Here is a 20,058-nt window from a genome sequence, read left to right on the forward strand (position 1 = left end):
ACTTATTTTCCCTCTATTAAAGGAACCCGGTGGGTTATTTGCTTTGGTTCACTCCTCCCGTGAGCCAGTGGTGCATTTGCATTCCATTCCCTTGCTCCCTCCAGCCCTAAAGATGCCTGCCAAAATTAGTCAACAGATAACTACTCAGAGGAAGCTTTTAAGAACGTGTTAGGAAAGGCTTGAACATTACCCATTAATGTTTACAGCTCCTAATTATGTTAATTAATCAGTCTCCGAGGTTGTCTCAGCCGGGAGCCCAAAGGCAGGATTTCAGTTCCCACAGATGTAGTTTAAGTCTCTGCCACAGCTGCTTGCAGTGAGGAGCTCAGCACGTTCTGCCTGCCAGGATATTTATGCTGGGTCCTGGACAGGTTTTTCTGGGTTTTTCCTGCTGAATTTTGAAACTCCCAGCATCCGGGAGCAGGCTGAGCCGTGTTCAGGGAGAGGGATGTTAAGTGGAAGCTGTCCCTGCAGAAGGGCCTTTTGGCAGAGGAGAAAGGCACTTAGAGAGCACTCTGCACCAGCACTGATGGTTGAGATACAGAGATTACTGCCTTGGCAAAACCTGTAATTGCTGGCTCTGTCAGAAAACAGAGGTGAAACTACTGATAGAAAAGCCCCCAGACATTGCCTCTTCTAATAATGTTTCTTTACTTTTGCAGGAAGACCAAGTGTTTGGGCAGAGTACACCCACAGTTCTGCCCTCCTCTGTCAGAGCTTCATTTCCATAATTCAGAGCTTGTCTTTGTTCTCTTGAGGAAAACCAGAAGATTTGGATAAGAGACACAACCCTGCAGAGGGATTCAGAAGGAGAATCTCCTTGTTTTGTGCTATTCCCCGAAGAATTTGGTATGTGTAAACGGCACAAAGTACAAGAGGGCAGGAGAAGATATATTCATCTCCAGGTGAGGACAGGAGAAAATATGGTGCAGACACAGATCTCTTTCAGATTTAGTCCAGCTCATCCTCATCTGGTGGAATTAGCAGGCAACCACTCATTTATCCCCATATCCTGATTTTTACCACGAGCTCACAGCTGCTCCTGGCTGGTAAGTTCTGCCTCTGAGTGGAGTGTCACGTTCAAGTGGTTCATGAGCATGTGACAATCCTGTAATGGTGACAGGGAAAACAAGTAATGACAACTTTCAGTAGATTAAAAGAGAATGGTTCTTCATCCATCTACAAATGGCTCTTGTGGGCAGCAACTCCTCTCTGTGCTGAATACCAAGTGCCAGATACCAAAGAGGCATTTTTTTGGGTAGGTTCCTACAGCAGGAATGCCCCTCCAGGAGTGGCAGAGAAGAAGGGAATGGTTTTTCCAGACTAACAGGGTATGGAAAGAGGCCTGTGCTCAAGGGGCTGGTGATGCCTTTGGTTGTGTTTCAAGGATCTTCAGGCTGGAGCTTGCTCTTGGACAACTGTCTGCTGGAGTGGCTCATGGCACCAAACCTGGTTTTTAAGCAATTTTCCCATCAGCTGTTCCATGAGTGGCTGCCATATTGTGTGGAGGCTGCAATCCATGCTCCTGGCTCCTTGGAAAGCACTGCTGGCAGGTCGAGGTGAGCCAGATGGGACTGGAAAGCAACGCGCGCCTCGATGGATTCGGAGCCGCGATTCCTCGGAAGCAGAGCGGAGGGGGTGCTGCTGTTGGCACTGCTGAGGTGCCATCCCTCTCTGTCCTGTTGGCTGGGCTTCACTGCTGATGGATTGCCTGGCACCTTTGCCACTGACTCCATAAAAAGCAGAGCGGACAGAGTGGGAAATGCGATACGGGCAGTGCCTGACACGAATGAACACTTTCCCTGTTCTGTGGAGTTCCAGTGCAGAAACCTGTCTCTCCATTCATCTCCCTCCTGCCTCCCCCTTCCCCGCCCCCTGCTGCCCAGGGAGCCCTGGGAACAGGAGTTTTGGCAGTAAACTCAGCTCCACAAAACAGGCTGGGGAAAAAAGGGAAATACAACACCATCACTTCCTATTCCTTTCTCTTTCCCTCTGCATCCAAGCCCGGGCTGGCTGTCAGGAATGTTCAAAATGAATAAATAAAGCACAGGAACCCCCCTGCTTCGGGAGGAGTCTCATTCACTCACCATGAAGCTTGGCCAATTCCTTTTCTGACAGTACTCGAGTCAGCAGGCAGAGCAAGAAGATCATTCAAAGCTAATCAGTAAAGTGTAAACCTATTATGAAAGCACATTTACCCCTCGCCGCCTCCTCCCTCCCAAAAACCAATCCCCAGATCTGTGGGAATAACACATAGCCTCCATAAAAGTTGCTATTACTTAGATCCCCTGTTATTAGGTCAGCGATGCCACTGATGAAATGCTCCCCAGAGCTCCGAGCGGTGGCGGATAAATCCTCCAAGAAATTCATGGAGTAATTTGTTACAGCTCGAGGGCATGAGGCACATCACAGCAGAGCCCCGTGCATGAGGCTCTCCCCTGTGATTCTGGAGGCCATCTCTGGTAATAAAAACCTCATCTTGATTTCTCATCCTTTGTATTGATTTCTGTCAGGAAAGACTTGTCTTAGACAAAGGTACTGCTGTATTTCTCTGGATAATAAAGGGATCCTTCTCCCCTTTTATGCCCAGCCCTTTTTGAAATTCAGTTTAGGGATGACTCTAAGAAGACTCGTAATTTGGGAACTGGTTTATGCACAGTGGGTAAAGAGTTGAGAAGATGATGACTGGCTTTGCATATTCAGTGCACAACCCTAAATGTGAAATTACAGAAAAAATGGGTTTGGTTTGGTATGTTGGTACAGGAAATTGAAGCTAAAACCCCAGCTCTGCTATCTCTTAATATGAAACTCTGTTATTAATTGAATGGATGGAATGTGTGGGAATCAAGTGATTACCATCCAGACTCAGATGTATATAATCATAGCAGCTGCTGATTTTGGATCCTGTGTACTCCTGCACTATGAGCCATACCTTGGGGAAAAGAAAAAACAAAAGAAAGGCAGGTCTGTAGGTAAACTGCATGATGCTTCCTCAAAAAGCTTTCAAACCCAATTCTCTTTCTTTTCTAGTATGGCTGGACAAGGCCACGTGGCAATCTGGAAAGCTTTATGTGAATAATTTGCAAGCCAAAAAAGAGCAGCTCCACAGAAGTCAACCCGGGTAAACAGAAGCACGGATGGTAAGGCTGGAAAATGCAGTGTTACATCAAAATTATTTTGTCTCCTCTGCAGTAGGATTGATATAAGCAACTGGAACAATTTCATTTAGTCTCATCCTTTGGGTTTTGCTTTCCTTGGCTTTTTTTATAACCTCTCTTCATAAGAAGCTGGTTCAGGTGTTGAAATGACTGAAGCTGTTCCCTTGTGTAATGAAAGCGATAAATATTTACAGCAGTTCTTACAAGCTGAGAAATTTAATATGTGCTCATTGCTTTTGTAATCTAAGAGTAACTGTGCTGAAAGACAATACCTGCTAATTGTATTTTCTGTCACAGTCTTTTCAGAGTGAAGGATAAAATATGGAAGTTTGGCTTTATTTTCTACTCCACACAGCAACATTTATTCAAAAGAATCTTTGTTCCCCTTTATCTGTTTATTTAGTAGACTATGGAAAATGGTAAACTCTGTCAAAAAGCCTAGGTGAAGAATAATTTATAAGCTGCTTAGCTGTTGATCTCGCAGACTGGCTTAGGGGAGAGCCAAAACATATCCTGGCAGGTAATAATTAATGCAAACCTTGACACTTCAGGCCTGGCCCTCTGTTGAGCAGGACACAGCTCCCAGTTCTGCAGCATCTCTGGCAGGAAAGCCTGGCTCTGCAGGACACACACACTCCCCTTGTGGAGAAATCTGCTGATCTTTTTTGGTTGTTTTTAAAGCTATTTTGGATGCCAGCAAATGTGTCTGTGGGGAAAGCGATTCTGGTCACTTAGACAGAGGCCTGCTGTGAAGAGCAGGACTGCAGGCAGCTCGCTCTGATTCCTCTCAGCTCCGTAAATCACCGCCTCACTCAGCCAGATTCAAATGAACTCCGGTGTTGGGCGGTGTCCAGCCTGTGCTGAAGCTGATGGCAGCTCTCCCACTGCCTTCACTGGGGGCACAGTTTCATCTGCCACACTGCTAAATCACCAGAAGAGCTTTTATCAATGAGAGCTGGCTGGTCTTGGCTGAACTGTGCACTACTGATTTTCAGGCATCACAACAGACAGTGAATCTGAGAGAAAAGAGTAACAGAGAGTGTGATGGGGCTTGGAGCACCCTGGGATAGTGGAGGTGCCCCTGCCCATGACAGGGTGGAATGAGATGAGCTTTAAGGTCCCTTCCAACCCAAACCATTCTGGGCTTCTCTGATCAAACACTGACTGCAACAAGTGTGTCGATGCCCCTCTGCCACCAGCGGTTCTATTTTGATAGCAAATGGTTAATTTAAAAAATATGCTGTTGTTTCAGATGGATGGGTTCTTGTACAAGGTTGGAAGGGAGCTGTTTTCTCACTCTGTCTTGGCTGCAGCAGAACAAGCCTGACTCGAGGCTTATCTCCAAGCACCCTGTGTGTGGGTGTATCTTAGTCCCATCTAATATAATCCCTTGCTCGGGATTATCCATAAAGCTGTCCGAGATCAGTTCATGTGGTGCTTATCTGCAACATCTGCTTTAATCTCTGTTAATTTTCAAATCTAGGTGAGATTCAAGACTACTGAACCTGACTAGCCAGGCCAGAAAAGGAGAGCTAAGGAAGCTTTACAGCTTGTTTAATCAGGTATTCATATGCTAGGCTACGGATTGTGTGCCTCTAGCCTTGAATCTCACCTAAAGATGAGATACAAGTGTAGCAAGGAAGTCCCATTCCACTTTAAGGGCTACAGAAAGAAAGCTCAGCATTTTACATTCCACCCTAGACAGGTACATGAGACTGAGGGCCCTCCTGCAGCAGGCAGCAGGAGTTTTGATGAACTGCCCTCTCAGCCATCCCTCTCCACCTCCCTCCACTGAACCATGGCTTCAGCTTCCTCAAATGGTCCTCTGGATGGCTTAGGCTGCTGGTTGGCTCTGGTCTTAAGTGTCTCTGTGGAACAGATTTAACTTTTAATAGTGTCTCATAATACCTTTGAAGAGGTTTATGGCTCAGCCTGGTTCTCTGGGAGATTGCCTGTTCCCTGCTAATCTGCTACAGAAACACTGCCATTGGTTCCTGGAGTATTTCAGGGAGTTCTCCCCCAGCTCCAGAGCCAAGTTAATTGGACACCATTGACCTGTGGTAGAGAATGACTATTAGGTGAGGAATACTAAGCAAAGGGAATAAGATCTTTCTGTACCTCAGAACATGCTGGGAGCTGTGGGGAATGGCAGGAAATGGCAGCTCAAGGAGTGTGCAGAGCAGGCCCTGGGAGAGGGTTGATTTAGGGAATGGGAAAGTGCTTTGCAATAACTGAGGTTTGTAAAACCAGCAGCACTTTCTAAAGGAGAGTAAAAATACGCTGGAGTCTTGAGAGTCTGTAAGAGGCAAAGGTGCAAGAAAGAAGAGAAATAGACTGTGGCAGACCTGTGAGAGTGCTGCTTTTGATCATTCTTCCTTTTTTAACAAACACTTCACAGTAGCACAGCTGCCCAAACCTGATTGAAGGAGTCAAGGAACAAACAGAGCAGGATTTCATCAGAATGCATTAGTGTTTCCAACTGGAAACTGCATGCTGAAGGCAAGTCCAGTACCCTGAGCAAACACTGGATGATTAATGGACATGACACTGGTCCACAAGATAAATACGAGCCCTGTAACATCACAGAGCAGCTCAAGACACAAAACCAGTTTGCAGAGCAGCTTTATGCAGAGCAAATGAAACCTTGCTGCTAAATCCCGGAAGTTTTGGGTGCTGCTTCCCAATTTACCAACCCACTGGATGGGGTAAATCCCAGAAAATGATAAAACCAGCCTGTATTCCTTAGGACAAGGGTTTTCAGTGTCAGAATTGCCAGTCTCAAAACTTCTTTGGCTGAAGTAAACTTCCTGAGAGACACAGAGGTGTCAGAACCGGGTTTAAGACTGTGTAAGTATGTGCTTAACTCTACTGAGACGTGAAGTTTCCCTGAGATCAGCAGCACTGCTCGAGGAAAGCTACATTTGGAGGAGTGGCTCCAAGGTCAGGCCTCAAGTACAAAAGTGCTTCAGATTCATGTGGGCTGCTGGATGATACCAGCAGCAGGCACCTGGATGGCAGTCCCAGTGACGTGATGTGATTTGCTATGGCAAATAATGGAGCTTCCATCTCATGGAAGAGTGAGTTCCCTCTCTTAAACCTGATGTGTTCAGACAGGGAGAAAAGTCACTGTTCCTGAAGTTTAGAGTGTGCTGCCTGTAATTCCAAAGACTGAGCCCAAGGTAATGTGCAAAGTGAAGGTGTCCCACTCCAATGTTTGTGGACCTGATCCACAGCCAGTGACTGAAGGAGCACTTCTGACCCCTGCCAGCAGCGATGCCTGCTCTGGTCTCCCCAGTCAGGAATCCTCCAGCTCAGGATTTTGGCTTTGCAGCTGGTGCAGAACTAACTCCTCCTCTGGGACTGGCATCACTACCTTAAAGATGGATTCTGCAGTTTGTAGGAACTCAAAATCAGGCTCTTTGGGGAAAATGGACTTTTTAAGGGGTAAGTGTTTCTCTTTGCTCACCGGCACTCGATGAAGCACTGGCTGATCTGGTCCTGGAGGGTTTCCTTGATGTGAGACCCCTCTGTTTGTCTCAGCTCTTGCCTGAAGGATGGCTCCTCTCTCTCCTGGACTTCACCTTGAAGGAGATTTGCCTTCCCAACACCTATCTGCAAACTGCTCATTGCCTCCAAGTCAGGAGGCAGGCTCTGAAAACAAGAGGAGAAAATAAAAGGTATGAATGAAAAAAAACTTAATATTTACTGGAATGCCAGGGTGACAGTGAATCCGAGCTTAAGCCTTAATTTACTTGCAGGAAGCCAGGAAAAAAAAAAACCAACCCTGTGCTCATAAAAAGTGCCTGGATGCACACAATGGTCTATTGTTGGTATTTCAGCATTAATTAACAACATTGCAATGTACAAAAACAACCTTTGCAGCGTGGGATCCCGGCATCTCAATGAGACAGGTGAGAAAGCTGCTGTTCTGCAAATGCCAGCTTTATCCATGTCAGAAGGGTGCCAGAGAAATTTTTAATTGAATTTTCAAATGTCTGGACTTCCCATTGGTGCTTTTTAATTAGCCAGTATTGTTTTTAATTTGTGCACTGAAATTTTTATATGCACTGCTTGCTCAGTGGTTTCCTGGTATTTTGTTGCAGCTGGTCAGACTCCTGTAGGAAATCAACTTCCCTTGAGAAACAACAACAACAAAAGAGGAATAAACAACCCCCCCCAAACACTATAATAAAAATCACAGCTCCCCATGTTTCCCATGATTTGATAACCTTGGCAAGAAGTGCTTCTCAGTCAGTTTCAAGTCTTAGAATGATTTCTGCTCGGTGATTGATTTTGCATGTGTAGTTTGAGGGAGAAAAATGAAAGTCTTTCTGGTATTCAAATACAGAAGCATGAAAAAACCCATCTGTGTGGGTGGGCTGAAACTTTGAATTTTTCAGCTTGCAATCATTGATAAAGTTAAGATGTTCCCAGTGTTTTGTGAGCTACTGCTACCTTGTAAGTGTAGAGAAAAATCTGATTTTAAAAATTAACCTGTGAACTAGATTTGTGGTTTTAGGTTTGGGTTTTTTTAAATTCTAGAACAAATTGGTTTTTTCACATACTTGGGAATTATTAATCACATTGTCTGATGGCATATGGCAAATTTAAGAAGGGAAAAGAAGAGAAAACATGTCAATCTGGTTTTGTAGTATGATTTTATTACTTTTCAAAGTTAGTGACTGACATATAGGTGGCAGCATATGTGAACAGAAGCTGTTGGTTGGCATGGAAAAAAACCAACATAATTTTGCTCTGGCCTTTCGACTTCAGAGCATACAGAAATTGTCCTTAATTGGCCCATCTCAGACTAATTCAGTAATGATTCTTTTTGCTCTTGTGATGTATTTTCTGCTGTGCTCCAAGCCCCAGTTCCAGAGGCCTCCCACAAAGACAAAAAGCTCTGTCAAAGCTTTGGCCAGCTCATATTTAAGATCTGTTATTCCCTGTTTTTCCATGCTTCCACCAGGTTCCAAAAATCACTGACAAGTGCCAAGCAAATTTGGTTTCAGTGAGTACCCAGAGGGATCCCACAGCGTCCAAAGCAAGCACAGAAGCCCCGTTCAGGAAAGCAATTTACTGCCTCCCCTGCATCTGGGATGTGTGACTCGCACTGTGCTACAGGAATCGGTCAAGGCCACCAGGGAGAAAATATTCAGGAGGAAATAAGAGCAGCAGTGTGGTTTTGAAAGGTGCCTGCACATGTTCCCTTCCTGAGTGTGTGACCCAAGTGCTGCCTCTTACCCTGAGATGTTACCTTTGCTCAATTCCCAGTTTCCAGGGGAGTCAAGTGTTTCCAGTCTTCCCCCTCACCAGCACCTATTTGTAAGTACAACACTGCTACTGTTGTCAGTGTTTATTTGTATTTCACCATTGTCTGCCTTGCTGATGTTAAATGAAGCCCAGGACAGAGCCAGATGTGATGCTGCTCTCTCGGGGGCTGGTTTGGAAAGTGAAGGTCCAGAAACAATGCCTCTCTTTGTCTCCCTACAGCAATCCTCAGGGGACTGCTTTCCTGAGAAATTCCCATCAGATGGGCATGGGGATACCTGCAGCTTTAGGGAGGCTGGTCTGGGGCTGATGGAGAGAGACAGGCTGAACATTTAAAGGTGAAATGTCACCAGGTGAGCAGTTTATTGGGGCTGGGAAGGGTCAGCTCCCACTCCACCTGAACTGCTGGATGCATGATCCCTCCCTTCTCCTACTCAGCCTCTGGCACTCACCTGACCCTGCAGTGAACCAGTTCAGCTCCCTAAAAAGCAGAAAATAATCCCTTTTGTCTTTTCCTCCCCTCCCCCCTCTTCAAGTTACTCATTTCCCACTGTAACAAGGTGAATCAGCCAGCCCAGGAGCAGCTGAGGGCCAGTGCCGCAGCCAGGGAAGTGCTGGACAATGGGACCAGAGCAGCATGGGGAGCAGCAGCACAGGCAGCAGAGCTCCTCCTTGCCCTCCCAGAACCTTTCCAGCTCCTCTGAGCTGCTCTCCACTGCATCTTGAGGGAGCCTTGGATGACCAGCTTCTCTCAGTGCCTCCCTTTCACCAGTCCCAAAGCCAGATGAGGTAAGAGCTGTTCGAACTGGTAAGAAGGTGCCAGTGTGAGTTCAGCAATAGGAAATTTGTATCTCAAAAAGTGATCTGCTACAGCCCATATCTGCACCTGAGCCCAGAGTCATGGAGCTGCTGTGGACGCAGTCCAGGGAGCTCTGAACCAGCTGGCTCAGATGCTGATAACAACAAGGCCATGGGACATGTTCTGGCTGGCAAAACCCAGCCGAGCCCTGAGTAAATATTTGTGCAGCTCCCTGTCTGAGCACCATTCAGTTATCAATACATCTGCTGATAGGAGTTTATGAGCTGTATGCAGCACTGAGGCTGAAGTACAGACAGAAACCTGCAGAACAGCTTATGAGAAGAAGCTCTGTTGTATTTACCCTTTGGGTTTTTTTGGTGGTTTTTTTTTTTTTTAATTTTCTTTTCCAGAGTCTGTTTTACTACAAGAAAAATGAGAATTAATTCTAGAACAAGACTTCAGCCATTCCCCTTCAATATTTCCCCAAAGAAAAGCATGAAAGAGAACAGGGCAAGTTGCTAAGGCTGTATTCTCCACTTTTCCCCCAATCCTCCTGGTTTCTTGTTTGGCAATAACACGCTCCAGCTGCGATGGGCGAGGGGAGCATGAAATGGAGAGCACAGCTGGCTGTGATAAATGAGGCCTGAAGGACTCAGGGCTGGCTAATGTGGAACATACACAGCGTGCCCTGTTTATGAGGGGAGAGCAGGAGGCCAGCACGTGTCAGGAACGTAAGGCTGGCTCCTGTTCTGGGAGAGGAGGAGGAGAAAAGCACTGACTGGCAGCGAGGGCATCGTGCCACAGTCATTTGATTTTTAAATAAAACAGCACAGGTGAATGTACAGCTGGCTTGACTTTCCATTCTGTGACTTTGAAATCGATGCAGTTATGTCAACAAAAAATGAGTGGACTTGAGAAAAACAAGGATGAGGAGACATGAGAAGAACTTAGATGTGCGTGGGCTAAAAGTGAAATGGGACTGTCTTAAAAGCAGCATCCTTGGACTATAAGAACCAATCCAAGGGTGTGGATGCTCAAGGAAGTGAATCAATGGATAAAGTACGGAGGGAATAAGAAGATGAACTAGACAAAACTAAGCATGGAAGGGAATTCAGCAACATAACCTCAAAGTAGACACTGGGGCAGCGGGAGCTGCTGAAGGAGATGTAAAAAGATGTCCAGAGGATGGAATTGTACCACTGTTTTAGCTGTCAGCTCTCTACCATTTGTCAAGGATTTTCATAGAAAATGCCTATCTTCTGTCGAGTAAATGATGATATAAAATGTTCTAGATTATTAAAACACTTGAAAAAAAGAAAGTAAGTGATGAATAGCATGGGTGATACCTTCCTGCTTTGCAGCTGAAGAAAGCCACTCTGTTAAACTTGTTTTATTTTGTCCACAGTGTTCTTGGCCTAATTGCAGAAGTGTGTGTCCCCCTAAACCTCACCAGCTTCCAAGTTTAACACATTCCTGACCCGGTCTCAGGAATGAGGAGCCAACTGCACAACCTGGGGCCGTGTGTTCACCTTCAGGTGCTCTTGGGCCTTCAGAAGGAGACAGAATTCTCTCCAACAGCCCTGCTAGAGGTTCTGTTCTCTTGTCAACGAGCAGAACTCAGAAGAAAAGAGGTCTAAAAAAGCTTTGGCCATCTGAAGATGCAAGAGGGAATAGGAAGTGAAATGGCAGGAGAGTGCCAAGAGAGAGGATGAATTCCAACAGCTCCAGCAGGAATGCTTCCCTGCTGGCCAGTCTTGGACCTGTGCCTTGCAGTATCATGGGAGAGCTTTCCATGTGTCCACATGGCTGCTGTGGAGCTCTGAAGTTATCCTAGTGTGCTTCCATAGCCCTCTAATGTGCATGTAAGGAAGACAAAAGGCAATTTATTTCTAACATCCCTTCTCTCGGCGCCTCTAATGTTCCTGCTTCTGAATCAAAGGGAGGCATTCTCCAGGAAGATGCTAATAAATAGCTTTTCCTTGGGGGAAGAAGCATTTTCCCATCTTTAAGAAATTTCTCTGTCCATGTGAAATTCAAATTTGTTAACTCGCCCTACAAACAGCAACTCATTTAGAAACAAATTACAAATATTAGATGGAGACAGTGAACTTGATAATGCAGTGCTGCCACATCAGTTGTAGAATAATGCATCTTAATGAAGGCTTCCCATGTGAATAAACCATTATATTTACAAGCTTTTCACAGTTAATGACCCAGAACTGGATAACGAAACTCACATTTTTAGTGTGGTCCTCTGTCAGCAAAAGTATACATATTAATAATTGATGTTGCTGTAAAAATAGGACATAATATGAAGATTCCTGAGTTTGTGGGAAAATAGGACTACATGGTCCATTAACTTAAAAGGCTTATCTAATGTTTGATGGGCTTTGTCTTTAAAATCCTTGTTTAAATTAATAAGGCAAAATGGACATTTGTCTAAAAGAGAATTTTATTCCAACTCATCAGTCATGAGTGTGCTGAGATTCTTCTGCTCTTCTCTCGTTCCCCAAAAGAATTTAGGTTTTAGAGAAGGGGAAGATGCACCAGTAGAAGGGAGAAGACATTCCCTACACCTCCCAGGTAAGTCAGTGGGCTGAGGGACCGTGTGGGTGATAAGGGGACTGGAGACAGGGTGAGGGAGTTGGGGATGTTCAGCCTGGAGAAGAGAAGGTTGTGTGGAAACCTCAGGGCCCCTTCCAGTGTCTGAAGGGAATACAAGCAAGCTGGAGAGGGCCTGGAGTGACAGGACAAGGGGGAATGGCTTCAAACTGAAAGAGGGGAAATTTAGTTTAGATACCAGGAAGGAATTCTTCCCTGTGAGGGTGGGCAGGCCCTGGCACAGGGTGCCCAGAGCAGCTGTGGCTGCCCCTGGATCCCTGGCAGTGTCCAAGGCCAGGCTGGACAGAGCTTGGAGCAACCTGGGCTAGTGGAAGGTGTCCCACCCATGGCAGGAGTGGAATTGGATGAGCTTTAAGCCTATTTAAACCCAAAGCACTCCATGATTCCACAAAACTGTCTCCGTTTTCCCTTCCCAGCCCGGGACTTTGATTGCTCGGATCCCTCTCCTGGCTGGAAAGCCCTGCCTCGGTGCTGAGTCAGCTCCCCAGCCTTTGTTGTTCATTATAAGGCACTTGGAGGTGTGCAGGCTGGCTGAGCACACTCAGGGCTGCTCTTCCTCACAGAGGAGGAGGAGGAGGAGGCCCTGCTGTGGAACTAACTGCTCCTCAATTGTTCCATTACAGCTGCGCTTACGAGGGAAAGAGCCTTCGTGGCAGTGAAATAAATACATTTCATTTCACTCCACGTCGCAAGGCTAACGTCCCTATTATGTCTGAGAGGTAGATTTACTGCAGCTTTTATTACTGGGTACTTAATTTAGGACAGCTTCTTGTCGTAGGCCTGGAACAGCAGAGCTGTAGCACATGCTCCGTGGTTTTATGGGGCTCCAGGAAATGTTCTGCCACAGCCAGGATTGCCCGTAATTGTAGGATTTCAAAAGATGGACCCGTTGTGTGGCATTTTTTTCAGTACATTTGCAGTTTGCTTCTCTGGGGGAGAAGCTTTCTTTCCAAATATTTTTAAAGTAAATAGTTGTACTAGTCACTTATTTTCGCCAGTGGTGAAAATGAAATGGTTTTTTTATACATTTGGATTACACAGGCATGTAGATGAAAAGAATTTACTGTCAGAGCAACTGGGGTCCTGTTCTTCACTTACAACTATTATTCTTCAGGTGGAAGGTGTCCCTGCCCATGGCAGGGGGTGGAATGAGATAATCTTTAAGGTCTCTTCCAACCCAAATAATTCTGTGATTTTATGATACGATTCTATTGAATTTTAAACCATGATCCAGACTACATATAAAAGTTTGCTGTAGGATTGAGCTGCAGCCTTGCTTTATTTCCTCAGTATAATTTGTCAGGCTGAGGGAAGAACAGATTTTAAAGAGGTCTCTTATCTTGTGAATCATAAAGTCATGGAATGGTTTGGGTTGGAAGCACCTTAAAGCCCATCCAGTTCCAACCCCCCAAATGAAAATTGTATTAATAGAGGTTCCACCATTAAATGGTGATAGCCACATCAATTATATGGCTGAATTCCTAAATTAGGCACAAAAAAAAATAAAAAGGAACAAGTAAGCAAAATATATTGCATTCATTAAAGCTTCCCTACTCTCTGACTCACTCCAATGGCTTTGCCAATTAAAATAATTGTCATATGCATTCCAACAAAGCATTTGTAGCAGGAGGCCTTGTTCAAGAAATACTGAAAATGGTTGGTTTAGAGATTTATATCTTTAGAAATACATTTACATGCAACACCTTTTAGGAAGATAGAAGAAAATTTGAAGTGGACAGAAGGTTTACATTCAGGGCCAGATGAGTTGATGTAATTTTGGTTATGTTTATTTCTGATACGATACCTGGGCATGCTGTTAAACTTGTACTAAACATGGCAAGCATGTTTTGGGCTCTGAAAGGCAGTGATTTCATTGTTAGTATGACTGCAGCCAACAAAAGCCACATTATTTAGCATGCTTCTTGCTTCCCAGAGTCCTTCTGTTTCAAAAATAAGCAGGCTTAAAATTTCTGTTGAAAACAGGACAGATTAGTTATCGCTGCTGAGATGTGAAATAACAGAGAACTCTGTGCTGACATCCAGGCAAGCAAAAGTCATTTTAATCTTAAGCTTGGCAAAACCAGGCCTGATCTGCAGCATTGCTATAGCTGCCCACTTTCAAGAGCTAATGAAATATTTTAAATTTCACTTGATGGAGTTTGTAGTTCGTTAAACCCTGTATAATATTTATTTAGCCATAGTCCATAATGTTTACACAGAAAGCTATTCTGGGTAATGCTGATTTTTATTTATTTTTTTTTTCTGACTGGGTGAAATGAATTATATTTATCAGGAATTCAGAGAAGGAGGAATGTTTGGCAGGCTGTTTTCCCAGATATAAATAAAGCATTAACCAAGACAACATGCCTAAATTAGGCTGTGTTTAAAAGAGGTAAGAAGGAGAGAATAGCTTTTTATTTTAACACCACACAGATCCTTTCACGTGAAAAGGATCGTGGAACCAAGGAATGGTTTGGGTTGGAAGTGTCCATAAAGCTCATCTCATTCCTGCCAGGGGGTGGAATCTTCCACTATCCCAGGTTGTTCCAAACCCCATCCAAGGTGGCCTTGGATATAGAGGAAGGAAGGATGGTGGAAATACAATGTAAGAGAATCATAGAACAGCAGGTATTGCACCACTAACTCTTGGGGAAGGGCTGGAATTTCAGGATAGAGCTGTGTAAGTGTAAATCCACAGCTGTACCTGTGAGACCCTAAACTTGTTCTTGCAATATATTGGAAGTCTGATATTCTGGGAGATGTGTTTTTCTGAGCACCTTTAGGAGAAGCTGAATCTGGTGTGGTGATGTGTGAGGAGGAAAAGCTGATGCTCCAGTGGGAACCACAGTGGCTCCACAGGGCTCGTGCATCCTGCTGAACTGTATCCATTTGGAAAAAAAGACATAAAAGAACCATGAGGCTTTGTCCTACTAAAAGGAGAATTTCTTAAGCTATGGAATGTTTACTTTTCTGAAGGGATGGGTTTCTGGATGTGGAACTGCTGGAATTGCAGTTCTTCTGATGAAAATTGGAAGGAGGGGCTTTTCTGAGTCAGCCCAGCCCAGGGAGAGGAGGCTTGGGGAAAAATGTATCAGAGCAGTGCAGGTGGAGAGAGGGACTTGCCTTTCTGTATTCTTTTTTCCTGGACCCCTCTAATTCCTGCTCAGCAGGTTTAGGGAAGGTGGTTTGATTTACTCTGGGTGGTGCAGAAACAACAAAATCCTCAGGAGGTTCAATAACAACTTTTCCTTGCCAACTTTGGAACGTTCTGACAAAATAAGGCACTTGGCAAACTTGAACTTCTCCAGACACAACAGAGCACTTAGCAAGGCATTGACTGGAATTTCTTGGTCTGGCTTCCAGAATATTTTAAGAAGGTCGAACTGGACACAGCACTTGGTGCAGCCTCACCAGTGCCCAGCACAGGGGAGAAATCACCTCTCTGGTCCTGCTGGCCACACTATCCCTGTGACAGGCCAGGTGCCCTTGGCCTGGGGCTTCATGTTCTTCCCACCTAAATGCTTTAAGCCAACTGTTCCTCCAGTCCCCTACATCCTCCTACTCTGATAAATCAGTCTGATGGCAAACTGTTTATCCTAATGTTTGGTGTTAAACACAGCCTTTCCTCTTTCCAGTAGCCTGTGCTCTGAGATTGTAAGTACAGCTTCCTGCAGGAGAGTCTGTGAGGGAGAGTGCTGAGGGTGGATCCAGGACCAGGCTCAGGCTGTTCTGCACTCCCCTGAGACAAAGCAGTTGCCAAAATCCAGGTCACACACCCAGCTACACCGAGCTCTGCAGCAAAATTCAACAATCAGAACCTCCAGGTGAGATTTTTAGTGACAGGGAATCTATAAATGCCAGAAGAACAGAGCAGTTTACAAACCTGGCGTGTTAAATGGAGCTGAGGTGGTAAAAGAGAGCAGGAAATGCAGGTTGGCTCAGACACATCAGGTGTGTGTTTAACTCAGTGTGTTTTCTTGCCACATCAGTGTGGTTTGAACACAACCTTGTGCCTGGAGCAGTGGTTCTGGTGGTCGTGCTGGAGCTGGCAGCAAACAGCCCTGTGGCAGGGATGTGAGGAAGATCAGGAAGCAGCTCAGGATACAGTTATCAAGATATATGTGCTCTTAGGAGGATTGCTTCTCTTCACAAATTAAACTGGGACTGTAAAGTGTGATTTATCGGGGCTTTGGAGAACGTGTGCTGAGGGAATCATGCTGTTTCTGCAATTAGGCTTTAATAAATAATAATAAATAATAATAACAAAAAACTAAATAATATTAATAATGAGGCTTTACTTTTGAGCCAAGAAAAATCTCTGGAACACAGGCTTGTTCTCCATCACCAAGCAAAAGATGAAATAGAATTGAATTCCAGAAAAGATACATAAATTTTTTCTGAAGTAAGTGGAGAGTAAAGAAAATAATGCTGAATTAAGCAAAAGACTGGATAATTCTTGGGTTTGACACCTATTTTCCTATTTTTTAGGCCAACACAATTGAATTTTTCCAGAAATCTTCTACACAGAACTTTGAATGGATCAGCTCTTTGTGCAAAGCAGTCTTTGTCTGAAAGTAACACAGATACTTTTTTTTTAAAAAGCCCTAATTATAAGAGAAATTATATTTATTGCAACAAAAGTCGAGTCTCCTTTGGGATGGACTTGGAGTAATGGATGGTTGGGTCTTCTAATTTATCTAAGTCTTGCAGCATTAGAAAAGCAAATTCAACATATTTACACATGAAGATCTGTGGTCATTTTTTAGAGGGCTGACGTGATCATACATCAAAGGGACTTGACCTTTGGAGCTCCCTGCCTATCTATCAGTGGGAACCAATGTCTGCTTCCTTTGGAGACCAGGGAAGGGAATGCAGCATGGAAAGGGAAAGGGAATATAAAAACCCTGGAAAGATGAACAGATTTAAAATTTTAGAGTTACCAATTTTTTCCCCCACATGCTTTGATTATAAACTTGATAAAGAGCAGTGAGTCAGAGTGCAGAGGAGCAAACATCAATTCTCTTGCTTTTAAATAGGGGTCAGGAACTGAATGCACTCGATGTGTTTGGTTTTAATTCCCTTCATCCCTCTGATCACATAGATTACATTATGCTCCCCATAAACCAGGATGTTCACATCCTAGTTCCCAGTTCCTCCCACACTGGGCCACCATGAAATGAGGGCTTGGCTGTGAACCCTCAAATAACTGACGCCAGATTTGGATTTCCTTCCTGAGGACTCGACAGAAACGTCATGGGATTTGACAGGAAACAATCCCTTGTTTTGCAAAAGGTGGCATTTCTAACTCATTTTCAGTACCTCCCAAGTATTTAGGTCTGCACTAATTAAAATCTCTGGGAATTCTGTCTTAAACAGGGGCAGAACTGGCACCCCAGGCTCTGTTCAGCTGTTACAGACCAGCAAATACTAAAGGCAGTAATCCATAAGGTGTTACCTGGATTTAACAAGGCAGAGCTTAGGTAAATGTACATTTTCCTTCTTAAAGGTGAAGTATGAATGTTATTTTTAACTAATGTGAGATGTATTCTCTAGGCACAATCAGTTTTCAGAACCCTATAAAATAGCAAAGGGCAATTCCATTGCTGGGCAAGAAAATCACCCAAACTGCCTGGGAAAAGCAGAAAGCCTCCTTTAAATCAAAATTAAATTATTGGTTTATAAATTAATCACTTAAGAACTGTAGAACATGGAAGCAGAAATAAACTTAACAAAGGCAGAGCAGTGCTGAATGTTTCTGTGATGTGCTGCTGCTTTACCAGAACTTTACTAAGGCTTGGTACAAGGGCTGTGCTGCTGGAGCTGCGTGAGGCTTGACACCTGTTAGTGCCTCCAAAGACTTGGAGGAGGGCAAAAAAAAAATGTCAACAGTAAAGAAGTTACTATTTTTTGGGTATTTGCTGTGAGGAAGGGGGTGGGAGGAACAGATTCCTTCTGGAAAGGGTGCTTTAGTTTCTTCCTTTCACCCCCGTGCAATTGAACTGACCATGGGCAGCTGTTCACTTCCCTGTGCCTCTGCAGCATGGTGTGAGGAAGATTTTGATTATTTTTAGATGGACTTAAGGAAATATTGATGGATTATTATGCCAGTTCTTAGATTTCTCTTCCCTGCTCTTGACATGCACAGGCAGTGGTTTGCAAAGGGGTGGGAGAAGAGGATTTTGCTTCTTTAATTGAATTGAATATTAGGAAAAATGACTTATTTTAGCCCACTGGAAGGGCTGTCAAGCATTCAAACAAACTGCCCAGGGAAGTGGTGGACTCACCATCCCTGGAAGTTTACAGAAAATGTGTGGATGTGGCACCTGGGGACATGGGTTAGGGGTGGGCTTGACATTGCTGCGTTGATGGTTGGACTTGGTGATTTTAGAGGGCTTTTCCAACCTCCATGAATTCTACTCCAGACACAAGGTAACTCCCCAGTCTCGAAATCATGACTGAAAAGCTGATTAATAAAACTTGCTGATCACACCTAGGTCAAATTCCCTGGGACCCAGGGCAAATTCTCCACAGCCAGTTTCCACATCTGCCACACACATTGGAGAGTGTACAGACAGCACAAACCCATTCAGCAGAAGACAAATTGTGCTACTCCCGGGCCATTTATCATTTCAGCTGAGTTCTGTGTTCCTTGGAGACTCCTTTTAAGATAGGAGGAATCATAGAAATTATTTTCTCCTCTTGGGTTGAATTCTAAAAGTCTGAAGAACAAACAGAGTGTGGCATTTTGTGTTCTCTAGGCCCAGCCCCACTTACCATGCCCAGAAACACCATTTCCTCCTCTCTCAGTTTCTCTGTTCCCTTGCGCTGGCGGTACCCACGCCAAACCTGGATTGTAAACAAAACTGTAATGAGATAAATGGGCCCTGGTACAGCTTCCTTTGCTGGGGCAGACACAGGAAAAAACAAATAGAGGAAGGAAAGGCACAATATACCATTGAAACTATTGCTTTTTAACAGCTTGCCATCTGCTTTTTTAAAAATTTTTTTTTGTTTTTAAACAAATTCTGAGGTTTGTTATCCCCTCACACTGCTCTGGGTGGCTTCTAAAAACTGTCACTGCTTCATGAAGTTTAGACATATGATTTAGGAATTATTCATATGTAAGGACTTCTTGTGGAATTTAGCACTGACCTCTGTCCTTTTTTCTAGATATGGAATGAACTCTTCCCCTGGAGATCACAGAAAAAGGCATGAATTCAGAGATGCACTGAATTCCAAGGGGATGCCAGAAAGAGCAACTGAGGTCGTAAAAACCAGAATGGGAAAACAACACGTAAGTTATAAAGTCATCCTGCATTGCCAGTGCAGGACTGGTTCCATTGATCTCACATCTAGGGTCCTGTCTCATTTTTTAAGTGGTTTAAATGATGTATTTCACCTTGCTGGACACCCTAAAAAGGATAATTTCAGAATGCTTCCCATCCTGTGAGCTGTCTTTCTGTCTGCAGCTGCTCTCCTGACACAAAACATTGTCATTTGGCTTTGCCAGAATTGTTGCCACATCAAAAACTCACCTTTTGAATGCAAGTGGCAGCATCATCTGGATTTTTACCCATCTCTTGAGCCTCTTTCTGACTTTGTCTTTTCTCTTCAAGGTAAATTCTCTTCATGAATGCTGCTCGAGCACGGCCTTGGCGAGCCCGTTCTGCCACCTGGACCACTTTAATGCCTTCTTCAAGTGTCATGGCCGTGACAGGTTCCTTCAACAGCACAGCCAAAAAAAAGGGATGAACAAAGGAAAGTTAGTGTTTGGTTAACTGCCTGCCTCAGTTAGAAAATGAAACAATGAATCAGCTCGTAGAAAGGTCCTAAGATGAAAATAGTGTAGGAAACAAACAGCAGAGACTCCTGTTGATGTGTGATGAGGAAAACCTGCTTTGCTGGCAAGTCACAGGGGCTCACAGAGTCCTGCTGAACTTGATCCATTTGAGCAAAAAGACACAACCATGAGGCTTTGTCCTACTAAAAGGAGAATTTCTTAAGCTGTGGAATGTTTTCCTTTCCTTTTCTGAAGGGAGGGTTTCTGGATGTGCTGCTGGAATCGCAGTTCTTTTGATGAAAATGGAAGGAGGGGCTGTTCTGAGTGAGAGGGGGAAAATGGATGAGAACAGTGCAAGTGGAGGAAGGGACTCCCCCCATCTCACTCCTGAGAACCCTCATGCTCCCCTTGGAAAAGCTGAATTAGCG

General features: G+C 44.4%; 1 protein-coding gene and 1 long non-coding RNA gene across 2 annotated transcripts in view; one reads left to right on the forward strand and one right to left on the reverse strand.

The window, feature by feature from the left end:
- IQCA1 (IQ motif containing with AAA domain 1) overlaps positions 1-20,058 on the reverse strand; it is a 102,247-nt gene that overhangs the window by 64,676 nt on the left and 17,513 nt on the right. The window contains 3 exon segments of the mRNA XM_069021450.1: positions 6,625-6,809; positions 18,625-18,696; positions 19,386-19,571. Of these exon segments, the coding sequence (XP_068877551.1) occupies positions 6,625-6,809; positions 18,625-18,696; positions 19,386-19,571 (443 nt within the window).
- LOC138113472 (uncharacterized) lies at positions 10,210-17,689 on the forward strand. The gene is made up of 3 exons (XR_011152189.1): positions 10,210-11,090; positions 11,745-11,811; positions 17,227-17,689. It is a non-coding gene; the product is annotated as an uncharacterized lncRNA (long non-coding RNA).

The sequence above is a fragment of the Aphelocoma coerulescens genome, chromosome 7 (genome assembly GCF_041296385.1).
Source record: "Aphelocoma coerulescens isolate FSJ_1873_10779 chromosome 7, UR_Acoe_1.0, whole genome shotgun sequence".
NCBI classification, from domain to species: Eukaryota; Metazoa; Chordata; class Aves; order Passeriformes; family Corvidae; genus Aphelocoma; species Aphelocoma coerulescens.